Consider the following 20,719-nt stretch of genomic DNA (forward strand, 5'->3'; position numbering starts at 1 on the left):
TCCATTCACAACATGCTTGTGCGCCGTAAACCACGCTGCCCGTGGCAAGCCAGTGACGCCCCTGTTGGCGCCTTTTACGTAGTAATGCAATGCGCTCCCTCAACGCCAAACAAGACAAAGGAAGCAAGTCGATATAGTAAACAGGTAGCAAGAAATAAAGTAAGGTCGAGCCGCAAGAGGTGCAGGCTATAGCAGGAGTACATCAAAGGAAACGCGACCAAGAGGGTTCATCTCAAGCGGGAATAGGAGCAGGAGAGCTTGCTATGCCGTTCATGGGCGTTGGTACGGGTGTGCTGTCGCCGTTCAGTCCGCTCTTGTCGCTGATTGCGCTGCTTTCGTCTTTCAGCTTGGACTCGCTGGTGCCGGTGCTGTCGCTCTTGACGTCGTCGGCGAAAGCGCCCTTGCGGCCTGGCTGGTATGTAGGCACTTGCCACATGACGCCGGTGAAGCTGCGGACCTGGAATCCCTTCTTCTCCCAGCGACGGCATTTAGCCCCTGACCTGTCGAGGGCGCGCAGACGCTCGTTGATGGCTCCCAGGTTTGCCTTGGGGCCTGCCTTGTTGATGGCTGCGGGTGCTGGGAAGGGCCCCTTGGAGTTGGGGTCGTTGATCATGTCACCCATCTTCTTCCTCTTTGGCCCTGGCTTGGCCTTGGATGGTTTGGGGGTTGCGCCTGCGCCATTCGCGCCAGCGCCAGCTTCCATCTGCGCAGCACTCCGCTTGCTGCCGGGCTTGGGGCCCTTCCTCTTCGACGAGGGAGGGGCCAGCGACGACGGTGTGCTTCCGTTCATGTTGGGGGTTGAGTCGGCAGGCGTGGCAGCAGGTGAGGGCTCGTTAATCTGCGGCGCGGGTGTTGGTGGAGAGGGCTTGGCCTCTTCCTTGGGCGGCGTTGCAGGCTCGTGTGGAAAGTCTCGCAGAGAATCCGGTGACAGCTTGAGTGCGACGACGAGTGTCTTTGGTGATTTCGTGGTCATGTTCGCGTGCAGAGGAACGCGGCGATGATGGACTGAGATGGCTGATGTAGAGGGCAGCAGAGATGGTGGTGGTGATGGTTTGACCTGCAGCGGTGAGGAGAACAGACAGTGGCTCTGCCGGTCAGCGCGTTGGCGTGTCGGTGGCTAGGGTGAGCAGCAAGCTGGGTGAGCCGTGCTTCACAGGAAGTCGAGGTATCGTCGAGCTGATGAAGCGCGTCGATGCAAGCAGAGCGTGGAGAGATGCAGAGGGGGAGTGGCAGGGAGAGTGGGTGGTGACGAAGGCTGCCGCGAGGGCAAAGAAAGGGCTTCGCCGGCCCAGCTGGGGTGGTCGGTTTCCCAGATCATATTGGGCGGGAATCGTCGCTAACGTTTTCTCATTGTATTCCGACACTCCCAAGAGGAGGAGGGCGCACGGCCCCCAGTCACGCTAGCCGCATTTGTGCTCTGGATATCTCGCCGTCGCTGCTGGCAGGCAATTATCGCATGTGCATCGCGTTTTCCATTGCATTCTCCTGTCGGTTTTGCCCGTCATGGTGTGCTCGGCAGGATGTTGGCGTTCGACTGGCGAGGTCCGTGTGGCATCGAGCTAAATTGCGCGTTCCATGGAGCGGCGGGCGGTGCGGTAGAAGCATCGCGCATCGCCCACCCGGAGTCTGACACCAACCCAACCTTTTCTTCATCCGAGACGCTCAGAGTCTGCAGTCCATCGGACATGGTTCTATACTTGGAATACCCTTACTTCTCTAGCACTCACCGCACTGCGACGCGCCTTGCATCCTCACCCATGGTTCTATCGAGGCGCATCAGCTTGCACAGTACCGCTGACTCTCATGCATCGCCCCTGGGCCTGATCACAATCCACAACCAGGGACAACGCCTACCAACCGAGGCCGAGTGACGTTTGCTAGACCTGCCGCCGCATCCATCGTAGCCCCAGACATCCCGATTAAATCTAGACAAGTCGCAGCATTTGTGTTGCGTTAGCCTTGCCCAGAACATGTTCAAGGTCATCACCTTCAGATCAACGCCAATACAGGTTTCATCGTCGTTTGTGTGATGAAGCGACGCCGCGCCACGCCATCCGAAGTCAATCCGTGCCAATAATTGTGGACTCAAACATGTGCTACCGCCTACCATATGGAGGAACACGGTGCTACATTTTCCTCAACACAATGCGAGGTGGGTACGACACATGTAGTATGTCAAAATATGCAGTCGCAACAACATGACATTTTCGGAGCTCAATTGTATCCATCTTACTAGTCGGCAGCAGGAGCTCATTTTTCATCAAAGAGAGGATTGCTCACCTAGCAATCGCAAGGAAATCAATGTGTGTTGAATTCAAGCGATATAAAGGATGCGCAACATGTTGGGAATGTAGAGGTCAAGATCAGGACAACGCCATTGAGACGCTCGTCTGCGAAATGAAAAACATGATTGGAAACCCTTTGAGCCCACTCCGTAACGCATCATCAAACATCATTAAGTTTACTGTCACCCACGATTTAGACAAATGTCTACTTCAATCGTAGGAGCAAAGTGTTTGACCACAGAAAGCACGGCATGTTAGAAGAATATGGAACCTCATTCGCCAATATGGCATTCGAGCCGCGGTGAAGAACAAGGTAGCACGCCAACCCAGGAAAAAACTGAACACACTGGTGTCTACGTTGACGTTGAATCACCTAATCTGCAAGTTTTTGGTTTGATGTAGTCTGCAGACGTGTTCAGGTTTGTTCTTATTTGAGGTGGTAGAAATGTATTGATAGGATTTTATCCTTAGTCGTCTTCACTGTGGCGTCTTTCAACCGCTTATGCGATTGACGATGTCTTGAGTTCAAGCACACTCCATGTAGTGTTGACATGTCAGCACGCTCTTGTCGCGCGATGCGTCTCAGCACTTCCTCCCATACAGCTAGTAGCAACGATATTAGCAGCCGTCTATGCTTCGTTCATCAGCCTCGCCGTCTCTTCGTCCCGTTCACTGCAGTACCGTTAGCTCTCCTTGCCTCATCACCACTAACCGCCACCTCATCATCATTCATCCACTCCTTATTAGCGCCAGGACTGCGGCGTCTGAACTGACCAGCACCCACAGCCACCACTTCATCCTCACTATCGCTCGCCTCGATATCCAACAAAACGGGCATCCTGAACTCTGCGTCGCCAATCGCTGGTCCGAATTCCGTGGCCGAGGTCTTAACAGGGTCTACGGTGAGGACGTCGACCTCTTCGTCTTCGGCGTTTAGACGCCGCTTGTGCAGTTCTTCGAGGGGCTGGATGTCGAATTCGTCTTCGCGCTCGATGTATTCTACGTTTTCTTCTACTTCGACGAAGTCGGGGGCGAGGGCGGACCAGCGTTGGGGCTGCAGGATGGACCAGAGCCAGACGCGGCCTGAGTCTACTCCGACGGCGGCGACAAAGGGTCGGAATGGGTGCCACTCGACTACGGAGAGCTCCTCCTTGGTGCCTTCTAGGATCTTGACTAAACTGCCCTGGCCACGCTCCCAGACGTAGATGTGGTGGTTCATCCAGGTAGATGCTGTGACGTATTCGCCTGTGGGACTGAACGAGACGTGGTTCCAAGAGAGCCTTTGCACAAGATCCTGGAACTTGTGCTCGACTTCCAGCTGGAGCGTGTCAAAGTCCAACTTTGGGTCGCTCAGGTCGGGTAGGTGGAGTGTCCTGACAATACGATCGCTCGAATTGAGCACGACGTCCCTCCCTGATGGGGTCATGCGGATGTATACGATGATGTTGTTGGTGACCCTAAACGAGTAGCGGACGGCGTGTGTCTCGGTGTCTATGATGTTCAACCACCCCTTGTTGGTGCCTGCTATGATGTGTTGGCCCGTCGGTGTAAAGAGCGTCATAGTGGTCGTCTGCTTGGCGTCTTGCGCCGTCTGCTTTTCGGAGGCATTCTCGCGTTCTATGTCGGTTCGATGGGGCGCGGACGAGAGGGAGTGTTTGACGGGGACTTCGTCGGACATGTCGACGATGACGGGCTGGTCTTCGAAGAGGGCGGCTACAAAGAGCATGCTGGACAGCAATTAGACAAACATATCCCTACGTGATATGTAAGCACTCACTGGTTCTTTGGGTGCAGCTCCGCTATGAAGATGGCCGCTTCAAAGCGGACGGTGCGCACCCGTGAGCCATCCTTCAAGTCCCAGAGCACGCACTTCCAGTCCTGTCCGGCGCTCAGAAGATAGCGATCGTTGGTCGACCAGCTAAGAGACTGGACCTGGCGCGTGTGGCCGCGCAGCTTGCGCGCAACGCCGTTTGTCTCAATGTCAAAGATGACGACGATGCCATCGTGCTGGAATCCAATCAGCGGAAATCACATGGCACGGCGTAACATTCGCGTACCCGTCCGGATGCAAGCAGATCGCCGCGGTGGCTGAAGCGAATCGACGTCGAGTGGCCGCTGCCTGCGCGTTGTCAGCTGCTGCCTGGTGGGAAAAGTAACCTGGGAACAATGTCGAACTCACGTAGGCGGCCGGTGATGACATCGGGGCAGTCCTGCGCGAGGACAAAGGGATCAACCAGCGAGAGATTCATGGTGGTGCACTGCAGAGGGCGGGGAGTGCAGGGCAAGGAACTCAATTGGCAGCATCTTTACAGACGCGACTGGTGAATGAAGTCCATAGGCGCAAAGTGAGCAACATGGAATCGGCGTGGTCCTGTCCGCGGTGGTCACTGCACGTGAGACTCGGCTAGTGCGTCAAAGCGCGGCCGCAACTCTTTGTCGCCTTCCGTCTCTAACAGCACGACGCCCTCACCACCACCCCACCCGCCATCACCAACGGCCGCTCTTACCTACTTAGAGCGCGTCTTCCACCTCGCCGACCCCGATAGTGCTCCCCCGAGCGCTTTTAATACGCGCGCACGCCTCCGACCCCGAGGCGCGACCCGGCGAGCCCCCGACCCCCGTCCGCCCTTTTCACGGGTACGACTCTTCGACCGCATCTCCTTTCGCGCGCGGCGCGCACTCAGTCTCTCACCAGGCGCCACAGCTCTCGACGCAGCTACAACGGCAGTCGCACCTACTACTTAATACGCGGAGGAACCGCCCGGCGTGGCCACCGCGACCGCCGACCGATAGTTCTCTCACCCGCACTCCCTTTCTACTTCCACCACCGCCAGGATGCCTCCCGGCGCCCCACAGGTGTCGAAATGTCCGCTCCGGACGATCAAGGAGATCCAGTTCGGGCTGCTCTCTCCCGAGGAGATCAAGGCCATGAGCGTGGTCCACATCATCTACCCGGAGACCATGGACGAGCAGAAGCAGAAGCCGCGCGAGCAGGGTCTCAACGACCCCAAGCTCGGCACCATTGACCGCATGTACTCGTGCGCGACCTGCAAGGAGGACATCCAGACCTGCCCCGGTCACTTTGGCCACATCGAACTGCACACACCCGTCTTCCACGTCGGTTTCGTCGTGAAGATCAAGAAGCTGCTCGAGACTGTCTGCCACACGTGTGGTCTGATCAAGGCTGACTTCGTAAGTCTTCCCGCGGAAGACAGAGACTTCAGATCCTAGATTTTCGTGCTCATGCTAACTGCAATATCAGAACCATCCTGACTGGGCCGCCGCCGCCAAGACCAAGGATGCGAAGAAGCGTTTCGACAAGATCTGGCGCATGTCCAAGGGCAAGACCGTGTGCATGCAGGATGTGGACGACGGCAGCGACAAGAACAAGCTCCCCAAGATCGCCCACGGCGGCTGCGGCAGCAAACAGCCAGACTCTATCCGCAAGGAGGGTCTCAAGCTGACCGGCACCTGGAAACAGAGCAAGAAGGACGACGACGACGGCCAAGGCGACCGCAAGGAAGTCATCACACCGAAGCAGGCGCAGACTATCTTCAAGCTCATGTCTGACAACACACTCCAACTGCTCGGTCTGAACGCCGACTACGCTCGCCCCGAATGGATGATTCTCGATGTCCTGCCAGTACCTCCACCTCCGGTTCGCCCCAGTATCTCCGTCGACGGTACCGGCCAGGGTATGCGTGGAGAGGACGATTTGACCTACAAGCTTGGAGACATTATCCGCGCCAACGGTCGTGTCGCAGAATGTCAGCAGGAGGGTTCGCCTGCTCATGTAACGGCCGAGTTTGAGGCTCTCGTCCAGTACCACGTCGCCACCTACATGGACAACGACGCCAACGGTGTCCCACAGGCCATGCAGAAGTCTGGCCGACCGCTCAAGACTATCCGTGGTCGCTTGAAGGGCAAGGAGGGTCGTCTTCGTGGTAACTTGATGGGAAAGCGTGTCGACTTCTCCGCGCGTACTGTCATCACCGGTGACCCTAACCTGTCACTGGACCAAGTCGGTGTGCCCCGATCCATCGCACGTACCCTGACATACCCCGAGGTTGTCACCAAGTTCAACATCAGCAAGCTGACGAACCTGGTGCGCAACGGTCCTAACCAACACCCTGGTGCCAACTACGTCATCAAGGCCGACGGTGTCCGTCTCGACCTCAAGCACAACAAGAACCTCGACGACCTGCGGTTACAGTACGGCTGGAAGGTCGAGCGCCACATTGACGACGACGATGTCATCATCTTCAACCGTCAGCCCTCGCTGCACAAGGAATCCATGATGGGACATCGCGTCAAGGTCATGCCCTACTCAACCTTCCGTCTCAACTTGTCCGTCACATCACCCTACAACGCTGATTTCGACGGTGACGAGATGAATCTTCACGTCCCCCAGAGCGACGAGACCCGCGCTGAGGTGCAGAACCTGTGCATGGTTCCCAAGCAGATTGTATCACCACAGAAGAACCAGCCCTTGATGGGTATCGTGCAGGACACGCTTCTCGGTGTTTACAAGATGAGTCGTCGTGACAACTTCATCCCCATCGAGCAGGTCATGCCCATCCTCATGTGGGTGCCTGATTGGGATGGTATTGTTCCAGAGCCGGCCATTCTGAAGCCCCGGCCTCTCTGGACTGGTAAGCAGATTATCAGCATGGCTTTCCCACGCGAGGTCAACATTGAGAAGAAGGAGGCGGACTCCAAGCCCAATGCATACAACGACATCGTCGACAAGTCGTTCGCTATCAAGGGTGGTCAGCTGCTTTACGGTCAGGTCACAAAGAAGATTGTCGGAGCCTCTGCAGGTGGTGTTATTCACATCATCTTCAACGAGCTCGGACCGGATGCAGCAGTCAAGTTCTTCAATGCCTGCCAGCGCATCTGTAACTGGTGGCTTCTTACGTACGGTTTCAGTTTCGGTGTGGGTGACACCATCCCAGACCCTGCCACCTCCGACAAGATTGCCTCCGAAATTGGCAAGTCCAAGGCCAAGGTCGAAGAGATCATTGCGACGGCTACCAAGGACGCGCTTGAGCCCATGCCTGGTATGACGATTCGTGGTACATTCGAATCCAAGGTCCAGAAGTTCCTCAACGAAGGTCGTGAGGGTGGAGGTACCGCGGCTCAGACCAGTTTGAAGGACTTCAACAACGTTGTCCAAACTGTCGTCTCCGGTTCCAAGGGTTCCACTGTCAACATCTCTCAGATGGTTGCCCTCGTCGGTCAACAAGCTGTCGAAGGACAGCGTATTCCCTATGGTTTCAAGTACCGGACGCTGCCGCATTTCTCGAAGGATGACTACTCGCCAGAGTCTCGTGGGTTCGTCGAAAACTCGTATCTGCGCGGTCTTACGCCGTCGGAGTTCTTCTTCCACGCCATGGCTGGTCGTGAGGGTTTGATCGATACAGCAGTCAAGACAGCTGAGACTGGTTACATTCAACGTCGTCTCGTCAAGGCGCTCGAAGATGTTATGGTCAAGTACGATGGAACTGTGCGTAACTCTATGGGAGATATTGTTGAGTTCATCTACGGTGAAGATGGTTTGGATGGCGCGCACATTGAAAACCAGTCCATGGATATCCTCATGGCTTCCGAGGCCGACTTTGAGGATGGATACAAGCTTGACGTTCTCACGACGGACTACCCGGAGATTCCAGTGTCGAAGCTGGAGGGTGCTACTATGTTCCAAGGTGACGTTGACGTTCAACGGGCCCTGGACGAAGAGTTCGAGATGATCAAACTTGATCGTCAGACTCTCCGCAAGAATGTGACCGACGAGAACCTAGAGTCCTTCCAGTTGCCGCTCAACATTCAGCGTATGATCCGGTCCGCTCAGGCGCGGTTTAATATCAACCCCGAGAAGGCTGTCAGCAACCTACACCCCATCGAGACCATCAGACAGGTGCAGGAGACTCTGGAGCGATTGGTTGTCATTCGTGGCACCGACGAACTGTCAAGAGAGGCCCAGAGCAGTGCAACATATCTGTTCAAGGCTCATCTTCGCGCTCGTCTCGCATACAAGAAGCTTGTCGTTCAGCATCGCCTAAACAAGGAGGCCCTTAACTATGTTCTTGGTGAACTCGAAGACCGCTTCCTCAAGGCCGCTGTCGCACCTGGTGAGATGGTAGGTGTTCTGGCCGCGCAGTCCATCGGTGAACCCGCTACACAAATGACGCTTAACACTTTCCATTTTGCCGGTGTGTCTTCTAAGAACGTCACTCTCGGTGTGCCCCGTCTCAAGGAAATTCTGAACGTCGCTGCCAACATCAAGACTCCGTCTATGTTGGTCCGCCAAACAGACTCCAAAGCCAGCCAACAGGATGCCAAGCGCCTGCGAAGCACCATCGAGCTCACAACCCTCCGCTCATTGACACAAGCTGTTGAGCTTTACTACGACCCCGACATCCAGTCCACGCTAGTTGAGGAGGACCAGGACATGGTTGAGTCCTACTTCATTCTTCCCGAAGAGGACGAAGTTATTGAGTCCCAGTCCAAGTGGCTGCTTCGAATCATCCTCGACCGCAAGAAGTTGTTGGACAAGAGTATCACCATTGGCGAAGTTGCCGGCAAGATCAAGGAAGAGTTCAAGCCTAATCTGGCAGTCATCTTCAGTGACGAGAACGCCGACGAGCAGGTCATGCGTGTTCGTTTCATCTGGGACCAGAACCTCCAAAAAGATGACGAGGATGAGGACGAGCGTGACGAGCGATGGATGCGCAAGCTTGAGAAGCACCTTCTCGATGACGTTACGCTACGTGGTGTTCGTGGTATCGAGCGTGCTTTCATCCGAGACCACATCACTACCGTTGAGTTGGCAGACAAATCTCTTGTACACTCAAAGAACAAGGACGAGTGTAAGGAGTGGGTGCTCGATACCACAGGTACTGCACTGGCCGAGGTGCTTGCCATTGAGGGCGTGGATGCCACCAAGACCTACTCCAACTCTTTCATCGAGATCCTCGCTGTTCTTGGAATCGAGGCGGCTCGTGCAGGTCTTCTCAAGGAGCTTGGTATGGTCTTGTCCTTCGACGGTTCTTACGTCAACCATCGTCACATGGCCTTGCTCGTCGACATCATGTGCCAGCGTGGTCTTCTCATGGCCATCACCCGTCACGGTATCAACCGTAACGACACTGGTGCTCTTATGCGTTGTTCTTTCGAAGAGACAGTCGAGATTCTCCTGGAAGCTGCCGGATTTGGTGAGCTAGACGACTGCCGTGGTGTATCTGAGAACATCATGCTCGGTCAGTTGGCGCCTATGGGTACCGGAGAGTTTGACGTGGTCATGGACAATGCCATGCTTCTCACCATGGTGGAGGACAACTCCAAGATGATGGGTGGCGCTGCTGGCGCTGGCAACTACCTGAGTGACGGAGCCAACACACCCTATGACTTGGGCTCTCCTACGTACGAGGGTGGCATGGGTGTCGGCTCTTACGATCAGGTTTCGTTCTCTCCTATGGCTGCCGCTGGTGGAGGTGACGATTCCGGTGGTCTCACTGACTATGGTCGTATGTACGGAGGTGGTGGTTTCAGCCCCGGCGGGTACGACGGAGGCAGAAGTCCGGGTGGTTCAGGCTTCACTGGTATGTCCCCTGGCTTTACCAGCCCAGTGTCTCCAGGCTTCTCACCAACTTCGCCTGGTTACTCGCCTACCTCGCCTGGTACTGCCAGCCCTCGTTTCGCCGCAACATCACCAGGATACATGGCTTCGCCCACATCCCCGCACTACTCGCCTACATCGCCTCGATACGGCTCACCCACATCACCGTCGTACTCGCCCACATCTCCTGCTGGCTACTCCCCGACGTCGCCTCAATACTCTCCCACATCGCCCAACTACAGCCCAACGTCCCCTACGTTCATGGGTGGCGCGACGTCCCCCGCGTACAGCCCGACTTCGCCGCAATACAGCCCCACATCGCCGCAGTACAGTCCCACAAGCCCTCAGTACCAAGCGAGCAGCAACAGGCAGTCTCCGACTTCACCCACGTCGCCGCAATACAGCCCGACGTCTCCTCGCTACTCGCCCACGAGTCCAGCAGGCTCCTTCTCACCTACCTCTCCGCGCTACAGCCCTACCTCTCCGGGCGGAGCGTACTCTCCTACGTAAGTACCCCTTTGGTCATAGTTGTAGACAACCCTCCGTTTATCTTGCACGTGCTAACGTCTGATCCAGATCTCCAAAGCAATAGTCGGCTTGATGGCGATGTAGGTATCGGAGCCTTCTTTTTTCTCTCTCGATCTCTTCTTCTAGTTTTTGTGTATGAAAATGTTCTTTTCCTCCTCTCTCTCTTTGCTGCCATGGCTTGATGTGTGCGTGTGGTTGGTACGCTGTTCCTTTAACTAGGCTCACGGCAATCCTCCCTACTACTACCATACAAACATGGAATTTGCGCAATGAGTGATGAGGCTCTTTTCATGCTTTTGTACCACTATTATCCGAAGCTGCACGGTGTGGCACCAAAAACCTGCTGTTTTCACGCGTTTCTTTTGCTACTTGTCACGCGGTTCAAGATTGCATATCAAACACCCTTCGTCCTTCCATCTTACGTCAAGGGTCGTTTGAAATTGGCGTTTAATCATTGCTTCACTTGCTTTTGTTCACCGAACTTACTGTAGGAAGAAAATTGCGCATGGGCGTTTGGAAGCGGAGCGTTGTTTTATCGAGTTTACTGCTTTGCGCGCCCTTACAACATAATCGGGGGCTTTCTTTTTGAGAGATGGATGCTTGCGCATGTTTAGAAAGACATAGCCCGCTATAAATTGCGTTTCGATGGGGCTTTCTTTTTTACTTGCTGGTGGGAAAATGAGACGCATGAGATGGGAATATAGAGTCACGTTGTTGCGTTGCTGCGCGTTGGCTGAGTCTGGGTGCTGAGTAGATAATTAAGAAGAAATATGACGATGCTATTGTCAATTTGTGTGTATGCTGTGGTGTTGTGGTTTTGGTCTCGGCAGCCGCGCTATCACGTGTCTTGGTGGTGGGCTGGCCCTGCTTTCCCGTTGGGGGTCGCTTCCTCACGCTTCCACCTCACTCCATCCTCGCCCTTCCGGTTGCAAATTGCTACACATCTTCCCGCCTTGTCTTCGCGAGCGACACGAATTAAGCTCGTTCGCGAAATGACGCAAAGGTAAAGGCGCCGCGCTTGCTGGACAGCTGCCCGTGGTTGCCGTTCACATCAGCGCGGTGAATGTACTTACCTCCAGGTGCATCACGATGGGTTCACTCCGCCACTATACGATGCGCGTCATTATCCACGCTTGGACGATCGAGCCGCGGCACAAGACCATCGACCGCCTATTTACAACTACAGATGCCTCGCTGTGTTTCACCAACGTCGCATGCAGCAGTCTACGCACGTCTTCTCTCAGTCCACTTGGAAAGCTATCATACGTCACCGACTAGAAAGAGATAGTTTTGGGATTAATCTGATTATACTTTGCATTTGCGCTACACGAAAATACAACCATCAGGCTCGCTATATTTTGCTGGGCACCGGGTTCGCGACAATCAAAGACAACATCAACCGCGGGTACAAGGCGTCCCTACAAACGAATCTTTGGGTGTTTTGGAAACATGAGCGAACATGACTTCAAGAACCCGGACGCTCCTTGATCGAACCCAGGGCTTTTGTATAGTCCGTCTTGCCCTTATTCGTCTTGGGATTGTTTAGATTACGCTTGGCCTTGGCGTCAAGGTCTGGATTACCTGGGGCTGAATTGCTCACAGCCCTCCGAGCGTTGAGAATAGTGGCAGACGCAGAGGGTTGGGGCGCGGCGATTGATCTGTCCTCGTGCAAGTAACTCTTGTTTTTCAGCGCTCTCTCAAGGTTAGAGACTCGACGTTCCAATTCTTTGGCAGTCGCAAGCTCGCCTCTTTCGTACGCCTCGACAAATTTAGCCTTGACCTCCGCAATTTCCTCCAGGACCTGCTCCTTCCGCTGGGAATCCGTCAAAGGGATTGCTGGAGCTCCGGTATCTTTGATCATACCATATGTGACGTTCTCACCCCAATTCATGAGATCATAGATACGGTTTGGGCCGTCCTTGTATACTGCTTTGGGGTGGTCTGTACATTGCGGCGATCTTACGCAGAACGCTTTCATGCACCTGACACGATAGACTTCACCCTCGTACGGAAAGTCGATCCATTCTAGGCAAAAGCCAAACTTGCCAGCCTTGAAAGCCGCACGGTTCTTAGTACCCTCGCCGGGCACGTGGTGGGATGAGTCGAAGCATGCGCCTGTGGCACCGTTCTTCACATCATTGTTCCAATCTCTACCTCTCCAAACTCTGACCGTCTTAGAATAGAGGTCGTCAAGACTTTTGATGATGGAGTCATCCGGTTGTGTCTGCTCCGTGAAAGTGAGTCGAGGAGGGAGTGGCTTGACCTTCGTTTCATTTTTCGACTCCGAAGCGCCGTGCTTACTGTTCCAACCCTTGAATGTGGGCATTTTGAATTACCTCCTAGTTTTAGACCGGCAATGTTTGTTATTCAAAGGACTGGAAAGTACAAGGGCTTTAAAACGGCTGTGTGTTGAGGCCGAGGATACGGATGGGATGGCGGTTTCAAGACTGGGTGCCCAAAGAATAAGGGACGGAAAGATTCGGTAAGAGTGGGTATGTATCACAGGTTTAGGTGCTCTGTGTGTGCGTATGTTCTTGTCAGAGGGGCTACAGCTTTTGGTCGAAAGGTTGAAAGTGCTGCGAAGGAGAGCTGGTTGTGGAGTAAACTGTGCGCGTATACTAATAGCAGAGAAATGACCTTTTGATATACTGCGAGGCACCAGGGGTGAACGCAACAGTTGCAACTGGGTTGCCACAGCCAGCCTTGTTACGCTTGCCTGCGCTCTGGTGGTACACCTTTCACCAAGCTAATGAAACATATAAGACCTCGTACCGATTCTAGAGTTCACGGTTGACTTTCACACATCATACAGCTGAGAGACTATTACATCCACAGATTCGGACAGCTTCGGGTCAACGTCAGACACGAAGACATCCCCTTCTACGTTATCGGCATCTTAGAAGATCAAAGGCATCATCTGCAATGTAATACAGCTAGGTCTTGGTCCCGTACCTTGTTTCCTTCATTGTGAAACTACACGGTATGTGGTATGTGGCCGACACAGAACCGCGAGATGTCTTACATGGTCCAGAACCTAGAGGTGACCGCTTCAGTGATCGAATAAGCGCTTACTGTTCAATTCACTCACATGGTAGAAATTTGTTGACAAACACCAAGGCTCAGGTAGTGGTCTTGGTTCAGTACGCCGATGCTTCCTGTGCACGAGCGTCTGTCATTTCCAGCGTGATTCACGCACTGGTCCCACAAAAGGCCCAGCCGTACTAACGTACATTCACTGTAGTTGCGACCCTTTCTCAATATACATTCTCCCCTTCGCGCCTTTGTCGCTACTGGCCCTTTGTCTAGAGTTGGCGACTCAACCTCCAAAACAGCAACACTCACTCCTTGAGATACCAATACTTGACCACCGAACTCCTCTCTGTGCGCGCAGATCATCTCGAACGGAATCAGTATACCTTTACACCAATGTTCGATTTTAAGAACAAGAAGGGTGGGCGCGCGGCGACTACGACCTTGCCTTCCACCACCAACACGTCTGATGCTACTCTGCGTAGCCCACTAGAACGGGTGTTCAAAATCGGCAAAGCCATAAAGTACTCATTATCTACTACCCTGGGCCGCAAAACTTCTGAAGAGCCGTCCTTGACGAATCAGTCGAACTCTCCAATTCGTCTACCAAGCGACACGCCGACAGCCACGACGGGTTCTTCTCACACTTCAGAAGCCTGCAATACTGATCCAAACTCACCATCGTCTTCAAAGTCAACGGCTGCAACCGAACATTCTCTCCCACGTCTTAGCTGCGGCGAGAACTTCTTCGTGCCAGGCATCTCTCTTTCTCCCGAACTGCGTTCGGATCCAGAGCAATCACCAATCCAGAAGCAAGACAGCCTGTCTGTGCACTCGCCGGTACTTATCGCCTGCGAGGCCCCATCAAATACCGTGATCCAAACCGAAGGCGAGATCTCTGCGAAGCCAAAGCAGCTTCCCGTGAAGAAAGAAAAGACACTTCGTTTGCCAGGCTGTCTGAAGGCTTTCTGGAAGAAGATCGCTTTCACGCAACATAGGGCCTCCCGACCCTCCAACTCCGGTTCAAACAAGCCAAAACACAATGACGCCGCTATTGACTCGGGTACATTTCCTGGTGCTAACAAGGACAAGCATTGTCAAAGCGCGAATACCAATAAAGACGTTTCAGATGAAGGTGACGGCCCGCGTTGCGACTTCAAGACGATTGAGGCAATTCCCGATGCAAAGTACCGCGAACTGATCAAGGCCTGCGATCTTTCGTCTTCTCCCACCACTACTGTTGACGTAGTGCGCCGTGCGAAAGGCACTTTCAATGCAGCGACTTTCGTCACTGTTTGTGAAGGCGAGCAGACTCGCAAGTACGTTGTCCGCGTGCCTGGCCACGGTACGCGCGCACACTGGCAGGAGGAAGACTCCTACGTGCTGAAGAACGAAGCTCAGCTAATCGAGTACATTCGCAAGAATACAAACGCACCTGTCGCACAGGTCATTGACTACTCCACTGGACACGACAACGCGCTTGGTTTCCCGTACATCTTAATGACGATGTTACCCGGCACGCCTGCGAACAATATCTGGTTTCCAGAAGATTATCCCTCCGTCGATAATGAGCTTTTCCAACATGCGGATGTCCCGCCTCCCCATATCGAAAAGAAGCGTCTCAAGTTCCTACGCTCTTTGGCACGGGTAATGATTCAGATTCAGACCCTTAAATTCGAGGCCATTGGAGCACCTAACTTCGACGACGACGGCAATTTCATTGGTATTGGACCCACGTGCCACTGTACATACGAAGATGGCGATGAGGTTTTCAAGCGTCCACCGGCTGCTACAACTGAGGAGTACATTCGAGCCCGCTTTGGAGCCAAGATAAGACAGATGAGTGCTGACAACATCGAACGCCTATGCAACGAAACATGGGAAGAAGACGATGGGCGTGAAGAACGTGGCGTCCGAGACATCCTCTACTTTATCTTCTATCACCAGTCGGTATTCCGCGGGCAGCCTGGCGAGACTTTCACCCTCCATCACGATGATCTAGATCTGCAGAACATTCTTTGCGACGACGAGGGCAACGTCACAGGTATCATCGACTGGGACAACGCGATGGCAGCACCACGCTGCATCGGCGCCACAGCCGTCCCCATGTTTCTCCGAAGCGATTGGTTTCCAGAATACACATTTGGCCTCGATAAATCACCGTACATGGCATGGAACCACGAACATTACCGCGAAATCTACGCCGCCGCCATAGAAGAAGCCAGCGATGCCGAAAACGCAGAATTCACGCTCAAGTCGGGTCTCTACCAAGCCGCTATCGCCGCAGTAACCCAAGGTGGGTACGCAGAGGGCCTCATAGACAAGTTACTCCGCGAGATACCTCATTGTCGTTTGAATTATTGGACGTTCATTAGGGGGCTGGGTCGGGGTGGCTGGGTATCTGCGGAGAACTTGCTCAAAACGCATTTTGCGCGCATCTTCGAGCCCGTTATGCCGCCTGAGGGTCTTCTTGAGGCACTGGATCAGGAGCTGGAGATGCAGACTACTTGGTGGTCGTGCTGTGATGAGCTGCTCGATCTTTACGAGGCTGAGAAGGAGGGGAACGGCGATGAAGAGGAGGACGGTGCTGAGGAAGCAGAGCATGATACCGCCGCCGTCTCAGGTTGAAGGGACAGGGAGTTCAAGCCTCAAACAATATACCACGCCTCACTACCGGAAACCGACGATAGCCAACTTTCTCGATTGAGCATACTACCGAAAGCCTCATCGGCTGGTAAACATCGCAAATGTTCAGGAGAGAAGACTGTCCTACCATCGAGTCGCCGTGTGATACGACGCCTGGCTCACTCACACGTGCTGTTCCTCCATGGGCAGCACCTTGAAGTAAATCGCCGGCGTAACGTAACAGACGCTCAATAGTTGCATGCTCAACTACGATGTTACACACGCTTGGAAAGCTCACGGTAGTCAACGTATGAAGTTTATTTTCGATTCTGCTTTCGGTCATTAACAAATATACATTAAAGCCAGTCATTTCCTAAAGTAATAGAAGATACCTATAGAATATATCGAAAAGCAACTAGACTATACATGATACCTGACCGCGCGATAAGATGTGACCAGATTCGTGTTTCGCGTTGGTAATTTATGAGGATTTGCATTAACTACTTAGAAGGACCAGCCAGACGTCGCAATACTGACGGTCCAATCTTGGCCCTAATCCCAAACACCAAAGGCGCCTCGATCTACAGAATGGTGGCCTCATCGCCGGCGGTCCCGATCATCCCGGCGATAGCGATCCCGACTCCTCTCCCGACGGCTGTCACGATGGCGATTTGGGCTACGACTTCGCTCTCTCCTCTGATTGTACCTTCCATCATCACCATCGCGACGTTCGCGCTTGGGGCTCCGACTCCGATTCCGCTTGAAGCGGTCGTCGTGGTATTCCGTCCTCCGTTCACGCCTCCGTGTGTCGTCTCGTCGATCATCTCTACCGGTATCCCTCGGCCGTGGCGCGGTATTTTTTGAAACGTCGCGATCGGCCACCAAGTTGTTGACAACAGAATCCGACATGATTTGGCGTCCGGAGCCATCGCGATACTGCTTCTTCTTCTCGAGGTTGTCGATACCACCGAAGCCGCCGGCAGCCCGTCTCCGCTTCTTGTTCGTAACGTCCCGCCAATCGTCGGCAATCTTGGAGACGGACTGGGAGAAGTCGACGTGTATGCGGTGATCGTCGATGAGAACACCATCCATCTTGAAATAGGCCTGCTCGCAGTCCTTCTGATTGGTGTACTCGATAAAGGCGTACTGCAGGCTGTCACCTGTGCGCTTGTCCCTGATGACCTCGCAGCTGAGAATCTTGCCGAATCGCGAAAAGATAAGCTCCAGATCCTCGTCTTGCGTCACTGGGTTGAGCTTGCACACGAACAGCACGTTCTCAGGCGGTGCGACTTCGGCGAATGGCAGATCACCTACCATCTCGAGCGTGAGGGCTTGTGCACGCGCCTCACGTTCTCTGCGGACCTTTTCCAGGGCTTCCGGGTCGTTGTCCTCCTCGAGGTTCTCATCGTATGCGACGCGGACGGTGGCGAGCTGCGCGGCGGTGGGTACAGGGCTCTCGGGTGGCTCCACGAGGCCGGCGGGGTCGTCGTATGGGTCGTCGAGGACGACTGTGTGTAGTATGCGGATGTCTTTGAGTGGCTGGCCCTGGTCATCGATATATGCCGTGTTTATCTTCTCCAGCGTGTCAAAACCCTCTACCACTGTTCCGAATATGGCCGCCTTGCCGTCCAGGTAGTCGATGTTCTGTCCCAGCGTTATGATGAACTGGCTGCCGGCGAACCGCTCGTCTGGATCTTCGGGGTTCGGCGCGGTCGCCATGCTGACGGTTCCCATCTCAGCATGCTTGAGCTTTGGCTTGAACTCGGGTACGAACGTCTTCTTCGCGGGCTGTGCGGGGTCGAGCAAGCCCCATATTGAGCGACCGCCGTCGCTGTCTTTGGACCCAGGGCCGATGGGGTCGCCAGTCTGGAAGGAGAAGTTTGGTTGGACGCTATGAACGGGGGCGAAGTTGTAGTACTTGACTTTGCACAGCTTGAGAAAGCTAAGGCGACAAATTGTCAGTGTCTGTTTATGCTCAGCTTGGGGCGACAGCGGGATGGAGCATGCAGCATGCAGGTGCGAAAACCCAAGGCGCGCGATAGGGATTGGATGACTTACTTTTCACAGCATCTGGGCGCATCGTCGACCAACAGGTCGATGGTGATATCTCCGAGTGACGTTTCCAGCAGCACAGACATGGTTTGGGCTATGTTGTGCCGAGAACGAGTGTTTGTCGCAAAGGTTCGCCAACGCGCGCGACAGCATCCGAGATCGCGTAGCCTTGACGCTTAGTCATCATGACGTAACGCCCAATCTGGTCTAGCTCCAGGTACATGTCGCGTTTCTCCACCTTCACGTCTTGCAAGCTGCTGAGCCAATACTCCCTGGGCAACGTGCCCCAGCAGCCTTGACATCAGCCCGCGCTTCAGATCGTCGTTTGGTCCCGCTTGTCCACATGCAAGAGCAGCGTCCTGATGCATACACTACCGGCGTTGACAGATCGAACTTAGGATGCACCTGGGAGATGCAGGCTTCCACGCTTGTCAAGCCATTGTCCGGAAATAGTGCGAGTACCAAGAAAGAGCTCTGAGTACCTTTGAGAGGCGGACCGTTGAGTGCTACCCGGCGTCTGACGGCTATCCCTGCACACAGATTCGGGCAGCCACTGCATTGCCTGCTGCATATCGATCCGAAATCCCCGGCCCCGTCCGTCAGGAGCATTGGACCAAAGGGCATCGTCTTGTATATTGGGCATATATCCCCACCACCACCACCGGCTGTCAAAAACCTGGAGCGGTCCTCTGCTTCTCGCTTCGACTTGCTACCAGCCGAAGCCTGATAGCCAGCCCAGATCAGAGCCACCAGTTCATCCTTTTTCGAGGACTGCGGGATTATCTCGTTCAAAGTGGAGGAGTCTCTGTTATCACTGCTGTCTTTGAGATTGCAGGAGCTCTTCTGCTCCAGGGAGGCGACACAGCATGCCTGACAATTACAGGTGTGGTGACACTGTCACTGCGAAGACGGAGCTTCAGCAATTCGCTCATGCGTACTCGCAACCTAACTTTCCAGAGACGCACAGCAACGATGGATCCACGAGCCTTGTAATCTGCCTGTCATCCCAACCCCACGGGCTTCAGACCGGATGCGGGTATAGCCTGACCCAACATGACTGTGCGACTTGACGCACAAGCTAATGCGCATCGATGCATTGAACCGGGGTATGGAGCTTTGAGCCCAGAAAGATCGCCTTACGATGATGGGTCATTTACATGGGATGCGCATCGAAGTTTGCTTGCAGCTTGGCGCTGGCCTGTGCTGCGCACATTGGCTTGTTACATCGACAGATCGAGCAATCGCGGTCCTCACCATATGTCATAGCGCTACTACTTCTAGGGCCCTCGAGGTGCAGAGCAGGTTTGTTTCACCCCCTGGCATACTCAAGCTTCGAGCGCGCTCGGATAAGTCACTCATAGTGAACACGGTTCATTACTTTGAGATACGCTACGTAGCATCATCTTCATATCGGCTCTACGTGGTACCATCTGGAAGCCGGCCCATCATCGGATCCAGTTCTTTTCGTCCACCGCGATCCATAATAGGCATAGGACCCACCGGAACCTTACCCCAGCTTTCCCCCCGTATATCCGTTTGCCGTGGGGCTGTGGGATAGATGCCAGCGGTAGCATACATGTTCAGTGCAGGGCTGTTGGATCGCCAATCGTACAATCCTCTGCCAATTCCCTGGACCATCCTCAGCGGCCAAACTTGTAGGGTTGAACAGATTGTTAGCAAATGACGTGATCGGAGGTACTACCAGCGGTATTGGCTCGTCAGTCAGCCAATCAGAGGGTCTTCAAGGAGGCTGGCTATTATCTGCAGGTACGTTTCAGCGCAAGCCATGTATGCTCGAAGCGATTAGTTGATCTGACAACAGACCCTTCCTAGGATCAAATGTGCCAACATATGCTACAAGCAGTACTACGAGACTTGAGAGTCCTTAGTAGGTTGTTTCGCTGGTCGACAGCGTGTTATTCCTCACAGAAAGCCCGTTCCTCGCAAGTGTAGCGCACTAACTCTTTTGACACCCCTGCGAGCCTGGCGCACTCGTCCTGGATTAGGGCAAGTCGATTGAAATTGTCAAATCCGTGCCTCACATCCCGGATCCGCGGTAACACTATGTCAGTTACAAACATCCATCGACTGTTTGCGAAAGATCAAGCCTAGCTGATAACGTGGCTTCTTTGTAACGGGAAAAGTCATCAGTGTTTGTCCGATTGGGTATCTGCTAAAGCCTCACGACTACGAGATAGCCCCATCGAGGAAGGGGTGGGGGCCACATCACATACTTCATGGGTCTTGATTCGGCTCTGGCGCTTGTCATGAAGAAGTATTCACAGGACCTAGGCCGTACAATGTTTCACCTGTCTTTCTCTCCGCGGGGCTTGGCCAGTGCTCTCTTGGAAGCGCAGGCCCAGGTTCTTGTACAGTCACCGTACCGCGTCCATGCATGCAGGTGTCCGGAGGCACTAACGAGATAGCCCTCATGGGGGACAGAGGTCACAAACAAATTCCTGATCAACACTCACTCTCGAAGCCATTCTTTGGAGCCACGTTCGCCCTGCATCATTCTCTTATCCAGTATAACAGTCTTTGCCGACGCAAGGAACTCGTTTGGGTTATAAACATAATCCTG

At 54.1% G+C, this 20,719-nt stretch overlaps 6 protein-coding genes across 6 annotated transcripts; 2 read left to right on the top strand and 4 right to left on the bottom strand.

Moving 5' to 3' along the window:
* Positions 1-232: 232 nt before the first annotated feature.
* Positions 233-973, bottom strand: J4E88_008498 (uncharacterized protein; the record flags this gene model as incomplete). Its single annotated transcript, XM_049402108.1, has 1 exon — positions 233-973. The coding sequence occupies one exon, from the start codon at positions 971-973 to the stop codon at positions 233-235; it is 741 nt and encodes a 246-aa protein (XP_049252206.1).
* Positions 974-2,928: 1,955 nt separating this feature from the next.
* Positions 2,929-4,534, bottom strand: J4E88_008499 (uncharacterized protein; the record flags this gene model as incomplete). Its single annotated transcript, XM_049402109.1, has 4 exons — positions 2,929-4,012; positions 4,063-4,292; positions 4,343-4,404; positions 4,465-4,534. The coding sequence occupies 4 exons, from the start codon at positions 4,532-4,534 to the stop codon at positions 2,929-2,931; spliced, it is 1,446 nt and encodes a 481-aa protein (XP_049252207.1).
* A 586-nt stretch (positions 4,535-5,120) lies between these two features.
* Positions 5,121-10,413, top strand: J4E88_008500 (DNA-directed RNA polymerase II subunit RPB1; the record flags this gene model as incomplete). Its single annotated transcript, XM_049402110.1, has 2 exons — positions 5,121-5,477; positions 5,548-10,413. The coding sequence occupies 2 exons, from the start codon at positions 5,121-5,123 to the stop codon at positions 10,411-10,413; spliced, it is 5,223 nt and encodes a 1,740-aa protein (XP_049252208.1).
* A 1,483-nt stretch (positions 10,414-11,896) lies between these two features.
* On the bottom strand, positions 11,897-12,757 carry J4E88_008501 (uncharacterized protein; the record flags this gene model as incomplete). The annotated part of the gene is made up of 1 exon (XM_049402111.1): positions 11,897-12,757. One exon carries the CDS (start codon positions 12,755-12,757, stop codon positions 11,897-11,899), a length of 861 nt encoding a protein of 286 aa, XP_049252209.1.
* Positions 12,758-13,857: 1,100 nt separating this feature from the next.
* On the top strand, positions 13,858-16,089 carry J4E88_008502 (uncharacterized protein; the record flags this gene model as incomplete). The annotated part of the gene is made up of 1 exon (XM_049402112.1): positions 13,858-16,089. The coding sequence occupies one exon, from the start codon at positions 13,858-13,860 to the stop codon at positions 16,087-16,089; it is 2,232 nt and encodes a 743-aa protein (XP_049252210.1).
* Positions 16,090-16,683: 594 nt separating this feature from the next.
* On the bottom strand, positions 16,684-18,224 carry CYP6 (Peptidyl-prolyl cis-trans isomerase cyp6; the record flags this gene model as incomplete). Its single annotated transcript, XM_049402113.1, has 2 exons — positions 16,684-18,028; positions 18,145-18,224. 2 exons carry the CDS (start codon positions 18,222-18,224, stop codon positions 16,684-16,686), a joined length of 1,425 nt encoding a protein of 474 aa, XP_049252211.1.
* Between the last annotated feature and the right edge of the window lie 2,495 nt (positions 18,225-20,719).

The sequence above is a fragment of the Alternaria novae-zelandiae genome (genome assembly GCF_023758075.1).
Source record: "Alternaria novae-zelandiae strain BMP 2774 chromosome Unknown scaffold_19, whole genome shotgun sequence".
Taxonomy (NCBI): domain Eukaryota; kingdom Fungi; phylum Ascomycota; class Dothideomycetes; order Pleosporales; family Pleosporaceae; genus Alternaria; species Alternaria novae-zelandiae.